The sequence below is a fragment of the Coregonus lavaretus genome (genome assembly GCF_964263955.1).
Source record: "Coregonus lavaretus genome assembly, contig: HAP1_SCAFFOLD_978, whole genome shotgun sequence".
NCBI lineage: Eukaryota > Metazoa > Chordata > Actinopteri > Salmoniformes > Salmonidae > Coregonus > Coregonus lavaretus.
The window spans coordinates 142,501-160,544 of record NW_028161707.1 but is presented as its reverse complement, the minus strand read 5'-3'; the positions used below and the strand labels follow the sequence as shown (position 1 = coordinate 160,544).

The window sequence follows — 18,044 nt, the reverse complement described above, 5'->3', positions numbered from 1 at the left end:
GTGATATTGGTGTATAGCTAGTTGTCTAGTGATATTGGTGTATGGCTGTAGGCTAGTTGTCTAGTGATATTGGTGTAGAGCTGTAGGCTAGTTGTCTAGTGATATTGGTGTATAGCTGTAGGCTAGTTGTCTAGTGATATTGGTGTATAGCTGGAGGCTAGTTGTCTAGTGATATTGGTGTATAGCTAGTTGTCTAGTGATATTGGTGTATAGCTGTAGGCTAGTTGTCTAGTGATATTGGTGTATAGCTGTAGGCTAGTTGCCTAGTGATATTGGTGTATAGCTGTAGGCTAGTTGTCTAGTGATATTGGTGTATAGCTGTAGGCTAGTTGTCTAGTGATATTGGTGTATAGCTAGTTGTCTAGTGATATTGGTGTATGGCTGTAGGCTAGTTGTCTAGTGATATTGGTGTATAGCTAGTTGTCTAGTGATATTGGTGTATGGCTGTAGGCTAGTTGTCTAGTGATATTGGTGTATGGCTGTAGGCTAGTTGTCTAGTGATATTGGTGTATAGCTGTAGGCTAGTTGTCTAGTGATATTGGTGTATAGCTGGAGGCTAGTTGTCTAGTGATATTGGTGTATAGCTAGTTGTCTAGTGATATTGGTGTATAGTTGTAGGCTAGTTGTCTAGTGATATTGGTGTAGAGCTGTAGGCTAGTTGTCTAGTGATATTGGTGTATAGCTGTAGGCTAGTTGTCTAGTGATATTGGTGTATAGCTAGTTGTCTAGTGATATTGGTGTATAGCTGTAGGCTAGTTGTCTAGTGATATTGGTGTATAGCTGTAGGCTAGTTGTCTAGTGATATTGGTGTATGGCTGTAGGCTAGTTGTCTAGTGATATTGGTGTATAGCTGTAGGCTAGTTGTCTAGTGATATTGGTGTATAGCTGTAGGCTAGTTGTCTAGTGATATTGGTGTATAGCTGTAGGCTAGTTGTCTAGTGATATTGGTGTATAGCTGTAGGCTAGTTGTCTAGTGATATTGGTGTATAGCTGGAGGCTAGTTGTCTAGTTATATTGGTGTATAGCTGTAGGCTAGTTGTCTAGTGATATTGGTGTATAGTTGTAGGCTAGTTGTCTAGTGATATTGGTGTAGAGCTGGAGGCTAGTTGTCTAGTGATATTGGTGTATAGTTGTAGGCTAGTTGTCTAGTGATATTGGTGTATAGCTGTAGGCTAGTTGTCTAGTGATATTGGTGTATAGCTAGTTGTCTAGTGATATTGGTGTATAGCTGGAGGCTAGTTGTCTAGTGATATTGGTGTATAGCTAGTTGTCTAGTGATATTGGTGTATAGCTGGAGGCTAGTTGTCTAGTGATATTGGTGTATAGCTAGTTGTCTAGTGATATTGGTGTATAGCTAGTTGTCTAGTGATATTGGTGTATAGCTGTAGGCTAGTTGTCTAGTGATATTGGTGTATAGCTAGTTGTCTAGTGATATTGGTGTAGAGCTGTAGGCTAGTTGTCTAGTGATATTGGTGTATAGCTGGAGGCTAGTTGTCTAGTGATATTGGTGTATAGCTAGTTGTCTAGTGATATTGGTGTATAGCTAGTTGTCTAGTGATATTGGTGTATAGCTGGAGGCTAGTTGTCTAGTGATATTGGTGTATAGCTAGTTGTCTAGTGATATTGGTGTATAGCTGTAGGCTAGTTGTCTAGTGATATTGGTGTATAGCTGTAGGCTAGTTGTCTAGTGATATTGGTGTATAGCTGTAGGCTAGTTGTCTAGTGATATTGGTGTATAGCTGTAGGCTAGTTGTCTAGTGATATTGGTGTATAGCTGTAGGCTAGTTGTCTAGTGATATTGGTGTATAGCTGTAGGCTAGTTGTCTAGTGATATTGGTGTATAGCTGGAGGCTAGTTGTCTAGTGATATTGGTGTATAGCTAGTTGTCTAGTGATATTGGTGTATAGCTGGAGGCTAGTTGTCTAGTGATATTGGTGTATAGCTAGTTGTCTAGTGATATTGGTGTATAGCTGGAGGCTAGTTGTCTAGTGATATTGGTGTATAGCTAGTTGTCTAGTGATATTGGTGTATAGCTGTAGGCTAGTTGTCTAGTGATATTGGTGTATAGCTGTAGGCTAGTTGTCTAGTGATATTGGTGTATAGCTGTAGGCTAGTTGTCTAGTGATATTGGTGTATGGCTGTAGGCTAGTTGTCTAGTGATATTGGTGTATAGCTGTAGGCTAGTTGTCTAGTGATATTGGTGTATAGCTAGTTGTCTAGTGATATTGGTGTATAGCTAGTTGTCTAGTGATATTGGTGTATAGTTGTAGGCTAGTTGTCTAGTGATATTGGTGTATAGCTAGTTGTCTAGTGATATTGGTGTAGAGCTGGAGGCTAGTTGTCTAGTGATATTGGTGTATAGCTGTAGGCTAGTTGTCTAGTGATATTGGTGTATAGCTGTAGGCTAGTTGTCTAGTGATATTGGTGTATAGCTGGAGGCTAGTTGTCTAGTGATATTGGTGTATAGCTGTAGGCTAGTTGTCTAGTGATATTGGTGTATAGCTAGTTGTCTAGTGATATTGGTGTATGGCTGTAGGCTAGTTGTCTAGTGATATTGGTGTATAGCTAGTTGTCTAGTGATATTGGTGTATGGCTGTAGGCTAGTTGTCTAGTGATATTGGTGTATAGCTAGTTGTCTAGTGATATTGGTGTATAGCTAGTTGTCTAGTGATATTGGTGTAGAGCTGTAGGCTAGTTGTCTAGTGATATTGGTGTATAGCTGTAGGCTAGTTGTCTAGTGATATTGGTGTATAGCTGTAGGCTAGTTGTCTAGTGATATTGGTGTATAGCTGGAGGCTAGTTGTCTAGTGATATTGGTGTATAGCTGGAGGCTAGTTGTCTAGTGATATTGGTGTATAGCTGGAGGCTAGTTGTCTAGTGATATTGGTGTATAGCTGTAGGCTAGTTGTCTAGTGATATTGGTGTATAGCTGGAGGCTAGTTGTCTAGTGATATTGGTGTATAGCTGTAGGCTAGTTGTCTAGTGATATTGGTGTATAGCTGGAGGCTAGTTGTCTAGTGATATTGGTGTATAGCTGGAGGCTAGTTGTCTAGTGATATTGGTGTATAGCTGGAGGCTAGTTGTCTAGTGATATTGGTGTATAGCTAGTTGTCTAGTGATATTGGTGTATGGCTGTAGGCTAGTTGTCTAGTGATATTGGTGTATAGCTGTAGGCTAGTTGTCTAGTGATATTGGTGTATAGCTGTAGGCTAGTTGTCTAGTGATATTGGTGTATAGCTGTAGGCTAGTTGTCTAGTGATATTGGTGTGTAGCTGTAGGCTAGTTGTCTAGTGATATTGGTGTATAGCTAGTTGTCTAGTGATATTGGTGTATAGCTGTAGGCTAGTTGTCTAGTGATATTGGTGTATAGCTGTAGGCTAGTTGTCTAGTGATATTGGTGTATAGCTGGAGGCTAGTTGTCTAGTGATATTGGTGTATAGCTGGAGGCTAGTTGTCTAGTGATATTGGTGTATAGCTAGTTGTCTAGTGATATTGGTGTATAGCTGTAGGCTAGTTGTCTAGTGATATTGGTGTATAGCTAGTTGTCTAGTGATATTGGTGTATAGCTGGAGGCTAGTTGTCTAGTGATATTGGTGTATAGCTGGAGGCTAGTTGTCTAGTGATATTGGTGTATAGCTGGAGGCTAGTTGTCTAGTGATATTGGTGTATAGCTGTAGGCTAGTTGTCTAGTGATATTGGTGTATAGCTAGTTGTCTAGTGATATTGGTGTATAGCTGGAGGCTAGTTGTCTAGTGATATTGGTGTATAGCTAGTTGTCTAGTGATATTGGTGTATAGCTAGTTGTCTAGTGATATTGGTGTATAGCTAGTTGTCTAGTGATATTGGTGTATAGCTGGAGGCTAGTTGTCTAGTGATATTGGTGTATAGCTGTAGGCTAGTTGTCTAGTGATATTGGTGTATAGCTAGTTGTCTAGTGATATTGGTGTATAGCTGTAGGCTAGTTGTCTAGTGATATTGGTGTATAGCTGTAGGCTAGTTGTCTAGTGATATTGGTGTATGGCTGTAGGCTAGTTGTCTAGTGATATTGGTGTAGAGCTGTATGCTAGTTGTCTAGTTATATTGGTGTATAGCTGGAGGCTAGTTGTCTAGTGATATTGGTGTATAGCTGTAGGCTAGTTGTCTAGTTATATTGGTGTATAGCTGGAGGCTAGTTGTCTAGTGATATTGGTGTATAGCTGTAGGCTAGTTGTCTAGTGATATTGGTGTATAGCTGTAGGCTAGTTGTCTAGTGATATTGGTGTATAGCTGGAGGCTAGTTGTCTAGTGATATTGGTGTATAGCTGGAGGCTAGTTGTCTAGTGATATTGGTGTATAGCTAGTTGTCTAGTGATATTGGTGTATAGCTGTAGGCTAGTTGTCTAGTGATATTGGTGTATAGCTGGAGGCTAGTTGTCTAGTGATATTGGTGTATAGCTGGAGGCTAGTTGTCTAGTGATATTGGTGTATAGCTGGAGGCTAGTTGTCTAGTGATATTGGTGTATAGCTGGAGGCTAGTTGTCTAGTGATATTGGTGTATAGCTAGTTGTCTAGTGATATTGGTGTATAGCTGTAGGCTAGTTGTCTAGTGATATTGGTGTATAGCTAGTTGTCTAGTGATATTGGTGTATAGCTAGTTGTCTAGTGATATTGGTGTATAGCTGTAGGCTAGTTGTCTAGTGATATTGGTGTATAGCTGTAGGCTAGTTGTCTAGTGATATTGGTGTATAGCTGGAGGCTAGTTGTCTAGTGATATTGGTGTATAGCTGTAGGCTAGTTGTCTAGTGATATTGGTGTATAGCTGGAGGCTAGTTGTCTAGTGATATTGGTGTATAGCTGTAGGCTAGTTGTCTAGTGATATTGGTGTATAGCTGTAGGCTAGTTGTCTAGTGATATTGGTGTATAGCTGGAGGCTAGTTGTCTAGTGATATTGGTGTAGAGCTGTAGGCTAGTTGTCTAGTGATATTGGTGTATAGTTGTAGGCTAGTTGTCTAGTGATATTGGTGTATAGCTAGTTGTCTAGTGATATTGGTGTATAGCTAGTTGTCTAGTGATATTGGTGTATAGCTAGTTGTCTAGTGATATTGGTGTATAGCTGGAGGCTAGTTGTCTAGTGATATTGGTGTATAGCTGTAGGCTAGTTGTCTAGTGATATTGGTGTATAGCTAGTTGTCTAGTGATATTGGTGTATAGCTGTAGGCTAGTTGTCTAGTGATATTGGTGTATAGCTGGAGGCTAGTTGTCTAGTGATATTGGTGTATAGCTAGTTGTCTAGTGATATTGGTGTATAGCTAGTTGTCTAGTGATATTGGTGTATAGCTGGAGGCTAGTTGTCTAGTGATATTGGTGTATAGCTAGTTGTCTAGTGATATTGGTGTATAGCTAGTTGTCTAGTGATATTGGTGTATAGCTGTAGGCTAGTTGTCTAGTGATATTGGTGTATAGCTGGAGGCTAGTTGTCTAGTGATATTGGTGTATAGCTAGTTGTCTAGTGATATTGGTGTATAGCTAGTTGTCTAGTGATATTGGTGTATAGCTGGAGGCTAGTTGTCTAGTGATATTGGTGTATAGCTGTAGGCTAGTTGTCTAGTGATATTGGTGTATAGCTAGTTGTCTAGTGATATTGGTGTATAGCTGTAGGCTAGTTGTCTAGTGATATTGGTGTATAGCTGGAGGCTAGTTGTCTAGTGATATTGGTGTATAGCTGGAGGCTAGTTGTCTAGTGATATTGGTGTATAGCTGGAGGCTAGTTGTCTAGTGATATTGGTGTATAGCTGGAGGCTAGTTGTCTAGTGATATTGGTGTATAGCTAGTTGTCTAGTGATATTGGTGTATAGCTGTAGGCTAGTTGTCTAGTGATATTGGTGTATAGCTAGTTGTCTAGTGATATTGGTGTATAGCTAGTTGTCTAGTGATATTGGTGTATAGCTGTAGGCTAGTTGTCTAGTGATATTGGTGTATAGCTGTAGGCTAGTTGTCTAGTGATATTGGTGTATAGCTGGAGGCTAGTTGTCTAGTGATATTGGTGTATAGCTGTAGGCTAGTTGTCTAGTGATATTGGTGTATAGCTGGAGGCTAGTTGTCTAGTGATATTGGTGTATAGCTGTAGGCTAGTTGTCTAGTGATATTGGTGTATAGCTGTAGGCTAGTTGTCTAGTGATATTGGTGTATAGCTGGAGGCTAGTTGTCTAGTGATATTGGTGTAGAGCTGTAGGCTAGTTGTCTAGTGATATTGGTGTATAGTTGTAGGCTAGTTGTCTAGTGATATTGGTGTATAGCTAGTTGTCTAGTGATATTGGTGTATAGCTAGTTGTCTAGTGATATTGGTGTATAGCTAGTTGTCTAGTGATATTGGTGTATAGCTGGAGGCTAGTTGTCTAGTGATATTGGTGTATAGCTGTAGGCTAGTTGTCTAGTGATATTGGTGTATAGTTGTAGGCTAGTTGTCTAGTGATATTGGTGTATAGCTGTAGGCTAGTTGTCTAGTGATATTGGTGTATAGTTGTAGGCTAGCTGTCTAGTGATATTGGTGTATAGCTAGTTGTCTAGTGATATTGGTGTATAGCTGGAGGCTAGTTGTCTAGTGATATTGGTGTATAGCTAGTTGTCTAGTGATATTGGTGTATGGCTAGTTGTCTAGTGATATTGGTGTATAGCTGTAGGCTAGTTGTCTAGTGATATTGGTGTATAGCTAGTTGTCTAGTGATATTGGTGTATAGCTGTAGGCTAGTTGTCTAGTGATATTGGTGTAGAGCTGTAGGCTAGTTGTCTAGTGATATTGGTGTATAGCTGTAGGCTAGTTGTCTAGTGATATTGGTGTATAGCTGTAGACTAGTTGTCTAGTGATATTGGTGTATAGCTAGTTGTCTAGTGATATTGGTGTATAGCTGTAGGCTAGTTGTCTAGTGATATTGGTGTATAGCTGTAGGCTAGTTGTCTAGTGATATTGGTGTATAGCTGGAGGCTAGTTGTCTAGTGATATTGGTGTATAGCTGTAGGCTAGTTGTCTAGTGATATTGGTGTATAGCTGTAGGCTAGTTGTCTAGTGATATTGGTGTATAGCTGGAGGCTAGTTGTCTAGTGATATTGGTGTATAGCTGGAGGCTAGTTGTCTAGTGATATTGGTGTATAGCTAGTTGTCTAGTGATATTGGTGTATAGCTGTAGGCTAGTTGTCTAGTGATATTGGTGTATAGCTGTAGGCTAGTTGTCTAGTGATATTGGTGTATAGCTAGTTGTCTAGTGATATTGGTGTATAACTAGTTGTCTAGTGATATTGGTGTATAGCTGGAGGCTAGTTGTCTAGTGATATTGGTGTATAGCTAGTTGTCTAGTGATATTGGTGTATAGCTAGTTGTCTAGTGATATTGGTGTATAGCTGTAGGCTAGTTGTCTAGTGATATTGGTGTATAGCTAGTTGTCTAGTGATATTGGTGTATAGCTAGTTGTCTAGTGATATTGGTGTATAGCTGTAGGCTAGTTGTCTAGTGATATTGGTGTATAGCTGGAGGCTAGTTGTCTAGTGATATTGGTGTATAGCTAGTTGTCTAGTGATATTGGTGTATAGCTGGAGGCTAGTTGTCTAGTGATATTGGTGTATAGCTGGAGGCTAGTTGCCTAGTGATATTGGTGTATAGTTGTAGACTAGTTGTCTAGTGATATTGGTGTATAGCTGTAGACTAGTTGTCTAGTGATATTGGTGTATAGCTGTAGGCTAGTTGTCTAGTGATATTGGTGTATAGCTGTAGGCTAGTTGTCTAGTGATATTGGTGTATAGCTGACTGATGATATATCAACGGATAAATCTAATGCATTGGAATAAAGGCTATTTTTTTTATCAAGGACGAATGACAAACAAATGTCGAAAGTAAAGATGTACAAAGGAAAATCTTTAAATTTTTTACATTTTAATCATTTAGCAGACGCTCTAATCCAGAGCGACTTACAGTTAGTGAGTGCACACATTATTTACGTGAAGGAGCTCAGCTGAGGCCGAAATCCAGCACCACTGATTGGACAGCTCCGCCACATAGAACTACATGGATTGGATAGCTCCGCCACATAGAACTACATGGTTTGGATAGCTCCGCCACATAGAACTACATGGATTGGATAGCTCCGCCACATAGAACTACATGGTTTGGATAGCTCCGCCACATAGAACTACATGGTTTGGATAGCTCCGCCACATAGAACTACATGGTTTGGATAGCTCCGCCACATAGAACTACATGGTTTGGATAGCTCCGCCACATAGAACTACATGGTTTGGACAGCTCCGCCACATAGAACTACATGGTTTGGATAGCTCCGCCACATAGAACTACATGGTTTGGATAGCTCCGCCACATAGAACTACATGGTTTGGATAGCTCCGCCACATAGAACTACATGGTTTGGATAGCTCCGCCACATAGAACTACATGGTTTGGATAGCTCCGCCACATAGAACTACATGGTTTGGATAGCTCCGCCACATAGAACTACATGGTTTGGATAGCTCCGCCACATAGAACTACATGGTTTGGATAGCTCCGCCACATAGAACTACATGGTTGAAACCATAACAGAGAAATGGGGGTGATCATTTAATTTGGACGCTTTTACTTTAATATTTACCACCTAAAAAAAACATATTTACCACTGTAAAACATATTTACCACCTAAAAAAAACATATTTACCACTGTAAAACATATTTACCACTGTAAAACATATTTACCACCTAAAAAAAACATATTTACCACTGTAAAACATATTTACCACTGTAAAACATATTTACCACTGTAAAACATATTTACCACTGTAAAACATATTTACCACTACATTTCAATCAAATAGGAGAATGGTTAAATGAGCATTATTTTAACCATTAATATTGTTGTATTTAGGGGAGCTAACGTCTCCTCACTCACCCGTAACGTCTCCTCACTCACCCGTAATTCATACCATGCTCTAATATCTCTATGTATCTCTCTCCTGTCCAGACAGTCCCCAAGCCCATCGCCCTGGAGCCGTGTTTTGGGAACAAGGCTGCTGTCCTCTCCATCTTTGTCCGTTTACCCAGAGGCACCGGGGGCATCCCCCCGCCCGGTCAGTCTGGTAAGGTCTCTCTCTTTATCCTCCTTCTGTCCATGTTTTTTTTTCTCTCTCTCTCTCTCTTTCTCTCTCTCTCTCTGTCAATTCAATTCAATTCAAGGGCTTTATTGGCATGAGAAACATATGTTCACATTGCCAAAGCAAGTGAAATAGATTAACAAAGTGAAATAAACAATAAATATTAACAGTAAACATTACACTCAGAAGTTTCAAAAGAATAAAGACATTTCAAATGTCATATTATGTATATATACAGTGTTGTAACAATGTGCAAATAGTTTAGTACAAAAGGGAAAATAAATCAACATAAATATGGGTTGTATTTACAATGGTGTTTGTTCTTCACTGGTTGCCCTTTTCTTGTGGCAACAGGTCACAACAGGAGTTTATCAAAATTGGGTTTGTTTTCGAATTCTTTGTGGATCGCTGTAATCTGAGGGAAATATGTGTCTCTAATATGGTCATACATTTGGCAGGAGGTTAGGAAGTGCAACTCAGTTTCCACCTCATTTTGTGGGCAGTGTGCACATAGCCTGTCTCTCTATCTGTCTGTCAGTATACTCCAGGCTTTCATTAATTACATTGTCTCTGTTGTAACCAAACTGTGCATCTGGAGCTCCCAGAGGTGTCTTCCGTCTGTCTCCCCCCCCGTCTGTCTCCCCCTGTCTGTCTCCCCCCCCAGTCTGTCTCCCCCCCAGTCTGTCTTCCCTCTGTCTCCCCCCCGTCTGTCTCCCCCCCCGTCTGTCTCCCCCTGTCTGTCTCCCCCCCCAGTCTGTCTCCCCCCCAGTCTGTCTTCCCTCTGTCTCCCCCCCGTCTGTCTCCCCCCCCGTCTGTCTCCCCCCCGTCTGTCTCCCCCCGTCTGTCTCCCCCCGTCTGTCTCCCCGCGTCTGTCTCCCCCCGTCTGTCTCCCCCCGTCTGTCTCCCCCCCCGTCTGTCTCCCCCCCAGTCTATCTCCCCCCCCATCTGTCTCCCCCCCCGTCTGTCTCCCCCCCAGTCTGTCTCCCCCCCCGTCTGTCTCCCCCCCGTCTGTCTTCCCCCTGTCTTCTCGCTGTCTGTCTCCCCCCCCGTCTGTCTCCCCCCCAGTCTGTCTTCCCCCTGTCTTCTCGCTGTCTGTCTCCCCCCCGTCTGTCTCCCCCCAGTCTCTCCCCAGTCTCTCCCCTGTCTGTCTCTCCCCTGTCTGTCTCCACCCCGTCTGTCTCCCCCCCAGTCTCTCCCCAGTCTCTCCCCTGTCTACTTTTCCTAGGGTCCAGCAAAATGAAAGCAGTTTATACAATTTTAAAAACATTACAATACATTCACAACAGATTTCAAAACACATTAAGTGTGTGCCCTCAGGCCTCTACTACCACATATCTACAACACAGAATCCATGTGTACATGTGTTTATAGTGCGTATGGTATCATGTGTTTGTATGCATGTGTTTGTGTCTCTTCACAGTCCCCGCTGTTCCATAAGGTGTATTTTTATCTGTTTTTTAAATCTGATTCTACTGCTTGCATCAGTTACCTGATGTGGAATAGAGTTCCATGTAGTCATGGCTCTATGTAGTACTGTGCACCTCCCATAGTCTGTTCTGGACTTGGGGACTGTGAAGAGACCTCTGGTGGCATGTCTTGTGGGGTATGCATGGGTGTCCGAGCTGTGTGCCAGTAGTTCAAACAGACAGCTCGGTGCATTCAACATGTCAATACCTCTCATAAATGCAAGTACTGATGAAGTCAATCTTTTCTCCACTTTGAGCCAGGAGAGATTGACATGCATATTATTAATATTAGCTCTCTGTGTACATCTAAAAGCCATCAATGCTAACCGTGCGACAGACCTGCCTTGTTGATAGTGCTGTTAAGAAGGCAGAGCAGCACTTTATTATGGACAGACTTCTCCCCATCTTAGCTACTGTTGTATCAATATGTTTTGACCATGACAGTTTACAATCCAGGGTTACTCCTAGCAGTTTAGTCACTTTTCTAGTAGGCTTAAATTGAAGATATGGCAAATAGGAGTGGCAACATCATTTTCCATCCAAGTTTATCAGACCCCGGTGGCTTGTCATTGTTAATAGACAACAATACATTTTTTCACCTCTTCCACACTGACTTTACGGAATTCAAAATTACAATTCCTTGTCTTTCATAATTTGGTCAGATATATACTTGGATGTGTAGTGTCAGCATTTGTCATGCTAAGTTTGCAATATCATCATATATATTTATATATATAAATATACAGTTGAAGTCGGAAGTTTACATACACCTTAGCCAAATACGTTTAAACTCAGTTTTTCACAATTCCTGACATTTAATCCTAGTAAAAATTTCCCGTCTTAGGTCAGTTAGGATCACCACTTTATTTTAAGAATGTGAAATGTCAGAATAATAGTAGAGAGAATTATTTATTTCAGCTTTTAATTATTTCATCACATTCCCAGTGGGTCAGAAGTTTACATACACTCAATTAGTATTTGGTAGCATTGCCTTTAAATTGTTTAACTTGGGTCAAACGTTTTGGGTAGCCTTCCACAAGCTTGCCACAATAAGTTGGGTGAATTTTGTCCCATTCCTCCTGACAAACTGGTGTAACTGAGTCAGGTTTGTAGGCCTCCTTGCTCGCACACGCTTTTTCAGTTCTGCCCACAATTTTCTATAGGATTGAGGTCAGGGTTTTGTGATGGCCACTCCAATACCTTGACTTTGTTGTCCTTAAGCCATTTTGCCACAACTTTGGAAGTATGCTTGGGGTCATTGTCCATTTGGAAGACCCATTTGCAACCAAGCTTTAACTTCCTAACTGATGTCTTGAGATGTTGCTTCAATATATCCACATAATTTTCCTTCCTCATGATGCCATCTATTTTGTGAAGTGCACCAGTCCCTCCTGCTGCAAAGCACCCCCACAGCATGATGCTGCCACCCCCGTGCTTCACGGTTGGGATGGTGTTCTTCGGCTTGCAAGCCAACCCCTTTTTCCTCCAAACATAACGATGGTCATTATGGCCAAACAGTTATATTTTTGTTTCATCAAACCAGAGGACATTTTTCAAAAATGTCCCCATGTGCAGTTGCAAACTGTAGTCTGGCTTTTTTATGGCGGTTTTGGAGCAGTGGCTTCTTTCTTGCTGAGCGGCCTTTCAGGTTATGTCGATATAGGACTCGTTTTACTGTGGATATAGATACTTTTGTACCTGTTTCCTCCAGCATCTTCACAAGGTCCTTTGCTGTTGTTCTGGGATTGATTTGCACTTTTGGCACCAAAGTACGTTCATCTCTAGGAGACAGAACACGTCTCCTTCCTGAGCGGTATGACGGCTACGTGGTCCCATGGTGTTTATACTTGCGTACTATTGTTTGTACAGATTAACCTGGTACCTTCAGGCATTTGGAAATTGCTCCCAGAAGGATGAACCAGACTTGTGGAGGTCTACAATTTTTTTTCTGAGGTCTTGGCTGATTTCTTTTGATTTTCCCATGATGTCAAGCAAAGAGTCACTGAGTTTGAAGGTAGGCCTTGAAATACATCCACAGATACACCTCCAATTGACTCAAATGATGTCAATTAGCCTATCAGAAGCTTCTAAAGCCATGACATCATTTTCTGGAATTTTCCAAGCTGTTTAAAGGCACAGTCAACTTAGTGTATGTAAACTTGAATTATAAGTGAAATAATCTGTCTGTAAACTCTTGTTGTAAAAATTACTTGTCATGCACAAAGTAGATGTCCTAACCGACTTGCCAAAACTATAGTTTGTTAACAAGATATTTGTGGAGAAGTTGAAAAACAAGTTTGAATGACTCCAACCTAAGTGTATGTAAACTTCCGACTTCAACTGTATCTACATACATACATACATACATACAGTTGAAGTCGGAAGTTTACATACACTTAGATTGGAGTCATTAAAACTTGTTTTTCAACCTCTCCACAGACATTAATGTATTTAATTCATCCTAACTGCAGCCATTCGTGTATTTAATTCATCCTAACTGCAGAAAATCATGTATTTAATTCATCCTAACTGCAGACATTCATATATTTAATTCATCCTAACTGTATTTATTGAGTCCAGCCCAGAGCCCAGAGGCTTTAATTCATCCTAACTGTATTTAATGAGTCCAGCCCAGAGCCCAGAGGCTTTAATTCATCCTAACTGTATTTAATGAGTCCAGCCCAGAGGCTTTAATTCATCCTAACTGTATTTAATGAGTCCAGCCCAGAGCCCAGAGGCTTTAATTCATCCTAACTGTATTTAATGAGTCCAGCCCAGAGCCCAGAGGCTTTAATTCATCCTAACTGTATTTAATGAGTCCAGCCCAGAGCCCAGAGGCTTTAACTCATCCTAACTGTATTTAATGAGTCCAGCCCAGAGGCTTTAATTCATCCTAACTGTATTTAATGAGTCCAGCCCAGAGCCCAGAGGCTTTAATTCATCCTAACTGTATTTAATGAGTCCAGCCCAGAGCCCAGAGGCTTTAATTCATCCTAACTGTATTTAATGAGTCCAGCCCAGAGCCCAGAGGCTTTAATTCATCCTAACTGTATTTAATGAGTCCAGCCCAGAGCCCAGAGGCTTTAATTCATCCTAACTGTATTTAATGAGTCCAGCCCAGAGCCCAGAGGCTTTAATTCATCCTAACTGTATTTAATGAGTCCAGCCCAGAGCCCAGAGGCTTTAATTCATCCTAACTGTATTTAATGAGTCCAGCCCAGAGCCCAGCGGCTTTAATTAATTAATAATGTAATGCTTTATATCCTACTTAGTGTTGTCATGTTACCAGAATTTTGACTTCAATACCGATACCAGGTTTAGTATCACGATACTCTATACCATCACGATACTCGATACCATCACGATACTCTATACCATCACGATACTCTTTACCATAAAATACTGGATACCATCACGATACTCGATACCATCACGATACTCGATACCATCACGATACTCTAAACCATCACGATACTCGATACCATCACGATACTCTATACCATCACGATACTGGATACCATCACGATACTTGATACCATCTCGATACTCGATACCATCACGATACTCGATACCATCGCGATACTCGATACCATCGCGATACTCGATACCATCACGATACTCGATAACATCACGATACTCTAAACCATCACGATACTCGATACCATCACGATACTCTATACCATCACGATACTGGATACCATCACAATACTCGATACCTTCACGATACTCAATACCATCAAGATACTCTATACCATCACGATACTCGATACCGTCACGATACTCTATACCATCACGATACTCGATACCATCACGATACTCGATACCATCACGATACTCAATACCATCAAGATACTCTATACCATCACGATACTCGATACCGTCACGATACTCTATACCATCACGATACTCGATACCATCACAATACTCGATACCATTACGATACTCGATACCATCAAGATAGTCTATTCCATCAAGATCAAATAAAATAAAATAAAATTTTATTGGTCACATGCGCCGAATACAACAGGTGCAGACATTACAGTGAAATGCTTACTTACAGCCCTTAACCAACAGTGCATTTATTGTATTTAATGAGTCCAGCCCAGAGCCCAGAGGCTTTAATTCATCCTAACTGTATTTAATGAGTCCAGCCCAGAGCCCAGAGGCTTTAATTCATCCTAACTGTATTTAATGAGTCCAGCCCAGAGCCCAGAGGCTTTAATTCATCCTAACTGTATTTAATGAGTCCAGCCCAGAGCCCAGCGGCTTTAATTAATTAATAATGTAATGCTTTATATCCTACTTAGTGTTGTCATGTTACCAGAATTTTGACTTCAATACCGATACCAGGTTTAGTATCACGATACTCTATACCATCACGATACTCGATACCATCACGATACTCTATACCATCACGATACTCTTTACCATAAAATACTGGATACCATCACGATACTCGATACCATCACGATACTCGATACCATCACGATACTCTAAACCATCACGATACTCGATACCATCACGATACTCTATACCATCACGATACTGGATACCATCACGATACTTGATACCATCTCGATACTCGATACCATCACGATACTCGATACCATCGCGATACTCGATACCATCGCGATACTCGATACCATCACGATACTCGATAACATCACGATACTCTAAACCATCACGATACTCGATACCATCACGATACTCTATACCATCACGATACTGGATACCATCACAATACTCGATACCTTCACGATACTCAATACCATCAAGATACTCTATACCATCACGATACTCGATACCGTCACGATACTCTATACCATCACGATACTCGATACCATCACGATACTCGATACCATCACGATACTCAATACCATCAAGATACTCTATACCATCACGATACTCGATACCGTCACGATACTCTATACCATCACGATACTCGATACCATCACAATACTCGATACCATTACGATACTCGATACCATCAAGATAGTCTATTCCATCAAGATCAAATAAAATAAAATAAAATTTTATTGGTCACATGCGCCGAATACAACAGGTGCAGACATTACAGTGAAATGCTTACTTACAGCCCTTAACCAACAGTGCATTTATTTTAAACAAAAAAAGTAAGAATAAAACAACAACAAAAAAAGTGTTGAGAAAAAAAGAGCAGAAGTAAAATAAAGTGACAGTAGGGAGGCTATATATACAGTAAAATAAAGTGACAGTAGGGAGGCTATATATACAGGGGGGTACCGTTGCAGAGTCAATGTGCGGGGGCACCGGCTAGTTGAGGTAGTTGAGGTAATATGTACATGTGGGTAGAGTTAAAGTGACTATGCATAAATACTTAACAGAGTAGCAGCAGCGTAAAAAGGATGGGGTGGGGGGGCAGTGCAAATAGTCCGGGTAGCCATGATTAGCTGTTCAGGAGTCTTATGGCTTGGGGGTAGAAGCTGTTGAGAAGTCTTTTGGACCTAGACTTGGCACTCCGGTACCGCTTGCCGTGCGGTAGCAGAGAGAACAGTCTATGACTAGGGTGGCTGGAGTCTTTGACAATTTTGAGGGCCTTCCTCTGACACCGCCTGGTATAGAGGTCCTGAATGGCAGGGAGCTTTGCCCCAGTGATGTACTGGGCCGTACGCACTACCCTCTGTAGTGCCTTGCGGTCAGAGGCCAAGCAGTTGCCATACCAGGCGGTGATGCAACCAGTCAGGATGCTCTCGATGGTGCAGCTGTAGAATTTTTTGAGGATCTGAGGACCCATGCCAAATCTTTTTAGTCTCCTGAGGGGGAATAGGCTTTGTCGTGCCCTCTTCACGACTGTCTTGGTGTGTTTGGACCATGATAGTTCGTTGGTGATGTGGACACCAAGGAACTTGAAGCTCTCAACCTGTTCCACTACAGCCCCGTCGATGAGAATGGGGGCGTGCTCAGTCCTCTTTTTTTTCCTGTAGTCCACAATCATCTCCTTTGTCTTGGTCACGATAGTCTATTCCATCACGATACTCTATACCTTCACAATACTTTATTCCATCACGATACTCTATACCATCAAGATAGTCTATACCATCACGATACTCTAAACCATCACAATACTCTATACCATCACGATAGTCTATTCCATCACGATACTCTATACCATCACAATACTCTATACCATCAAGATAGTCTATACCATCACGATACTCTATACCATCAAGATACTTTATTCCATCACGATACTCTATACCATCACGATACTTTATTCCATCACGATACTCTATACCATCACGATACTCTATACCATCAAGATACTTTATTCCATCACGATACTCTATACCATCACAATACTTTATTCCATCACGATACTCTATACCATCACGATACTCGATACCATCATGATACTCTATACCATCACGATACTCTAAACCATCACGATACTCTAAACCATCACGATACTCGATACCATCACGATACTCTATACCATCACGATACTCTATACCATCACGATACTCTATACCATCAAGATACTCTAAACCATCACGATACTCTAAACCATCACGATACTCTATACCGTCAAGATAGTCTATTCCATCACGATACTCTAAACCATCACGATACTCTAAACCATCACAATACTCTATACCATCACGATACCAAAAGCTGAAGTCCTACTGTGCCTTGCAAAAGTATTCAGCCCCCTTGGAGTTTTTCCTATTTTGTTGCATTACAACCTGTAATTTATATGGATTTTATTTGGATTTCATATAATGGACATACACAAAATAGTCCAAATAGGTGAAGTGAAAGGAAAAAATAATTTGTTTCAAAAAATTCTAAAAGTTAAATAATGGAAAAGTGGTGCGTGCATATGTATTCACCCCCTTTGCTATGAAGCCCCTAAATAACATCTGGTGCAACAATTACCTTCAGAAGTCACATAATTAGTTAAATAAAGTCCACCTGTGTGCAATTTGTGTCACATGATCTGTCACATGATCTCAGTGTATATATACACCTGTTCTGAAAGGCCCCAGAGTCTGCAACACCACTAAGCAAGGGGCACCATGAAGACCAAGGAGCTCTCCAAACAGGTCAAGAACAAAGTTGTGGAGAAGTACAGATCAGGGTTGGGTTATAGAAAAATATCTGAAACTTTGAACATCCCACGGAGCACCATTAAATCCATTATTAAAAAATTGAAAGAATATGGCACCACAACAATCCTGCCAAGAGAGGGCCGCCCACCAAAACTCACGGACCAGGCAAGGAGGGCATTAATCAGAGAGGCAACAAAGAGACCAAAGATAACCCTGAAGGAGCTGCAGAGCTCCACAGCGGAGATTGGAGTATCTGTCCATAGGACCACTTTAAGCCGTACACTCCACAGAGCTGGGTTTTACGGAAGAGTGGCCAGAAAAAAAGCCATTGCTTCAAGAAAGAAATAAGCAAACACGTTTGGTGTTTGCCAAAAGGCAT

At 41.1% G+C, this 18,044-nt stretch overlaps 1 protein-coding gene across 1 annotated transcript in view; it reads left to right on the top strand.

Moving 5' to 3' along the window:
* Window positions 1–8,981: 8,981 nt before the first annotated feature.
* LOC311120204 (attractin-like) overlaps window positions 8,982–18,044 on the top strand; it is a gene marked incomplete at its 5' end in the record, with an annotated part of 11,228 nt that continues 2,165 nt past the window's right edge. Inside the window, one exon of the mRNA XM_084194820.1 lies at window positions 8,982–9,096. Coding sequence (XP_084050946.1) covers window positions 8,982–9,096 — 115 coding nt within the window. The remainder of the gene's footprint in view (window positions 9,097–18,044) is intronic.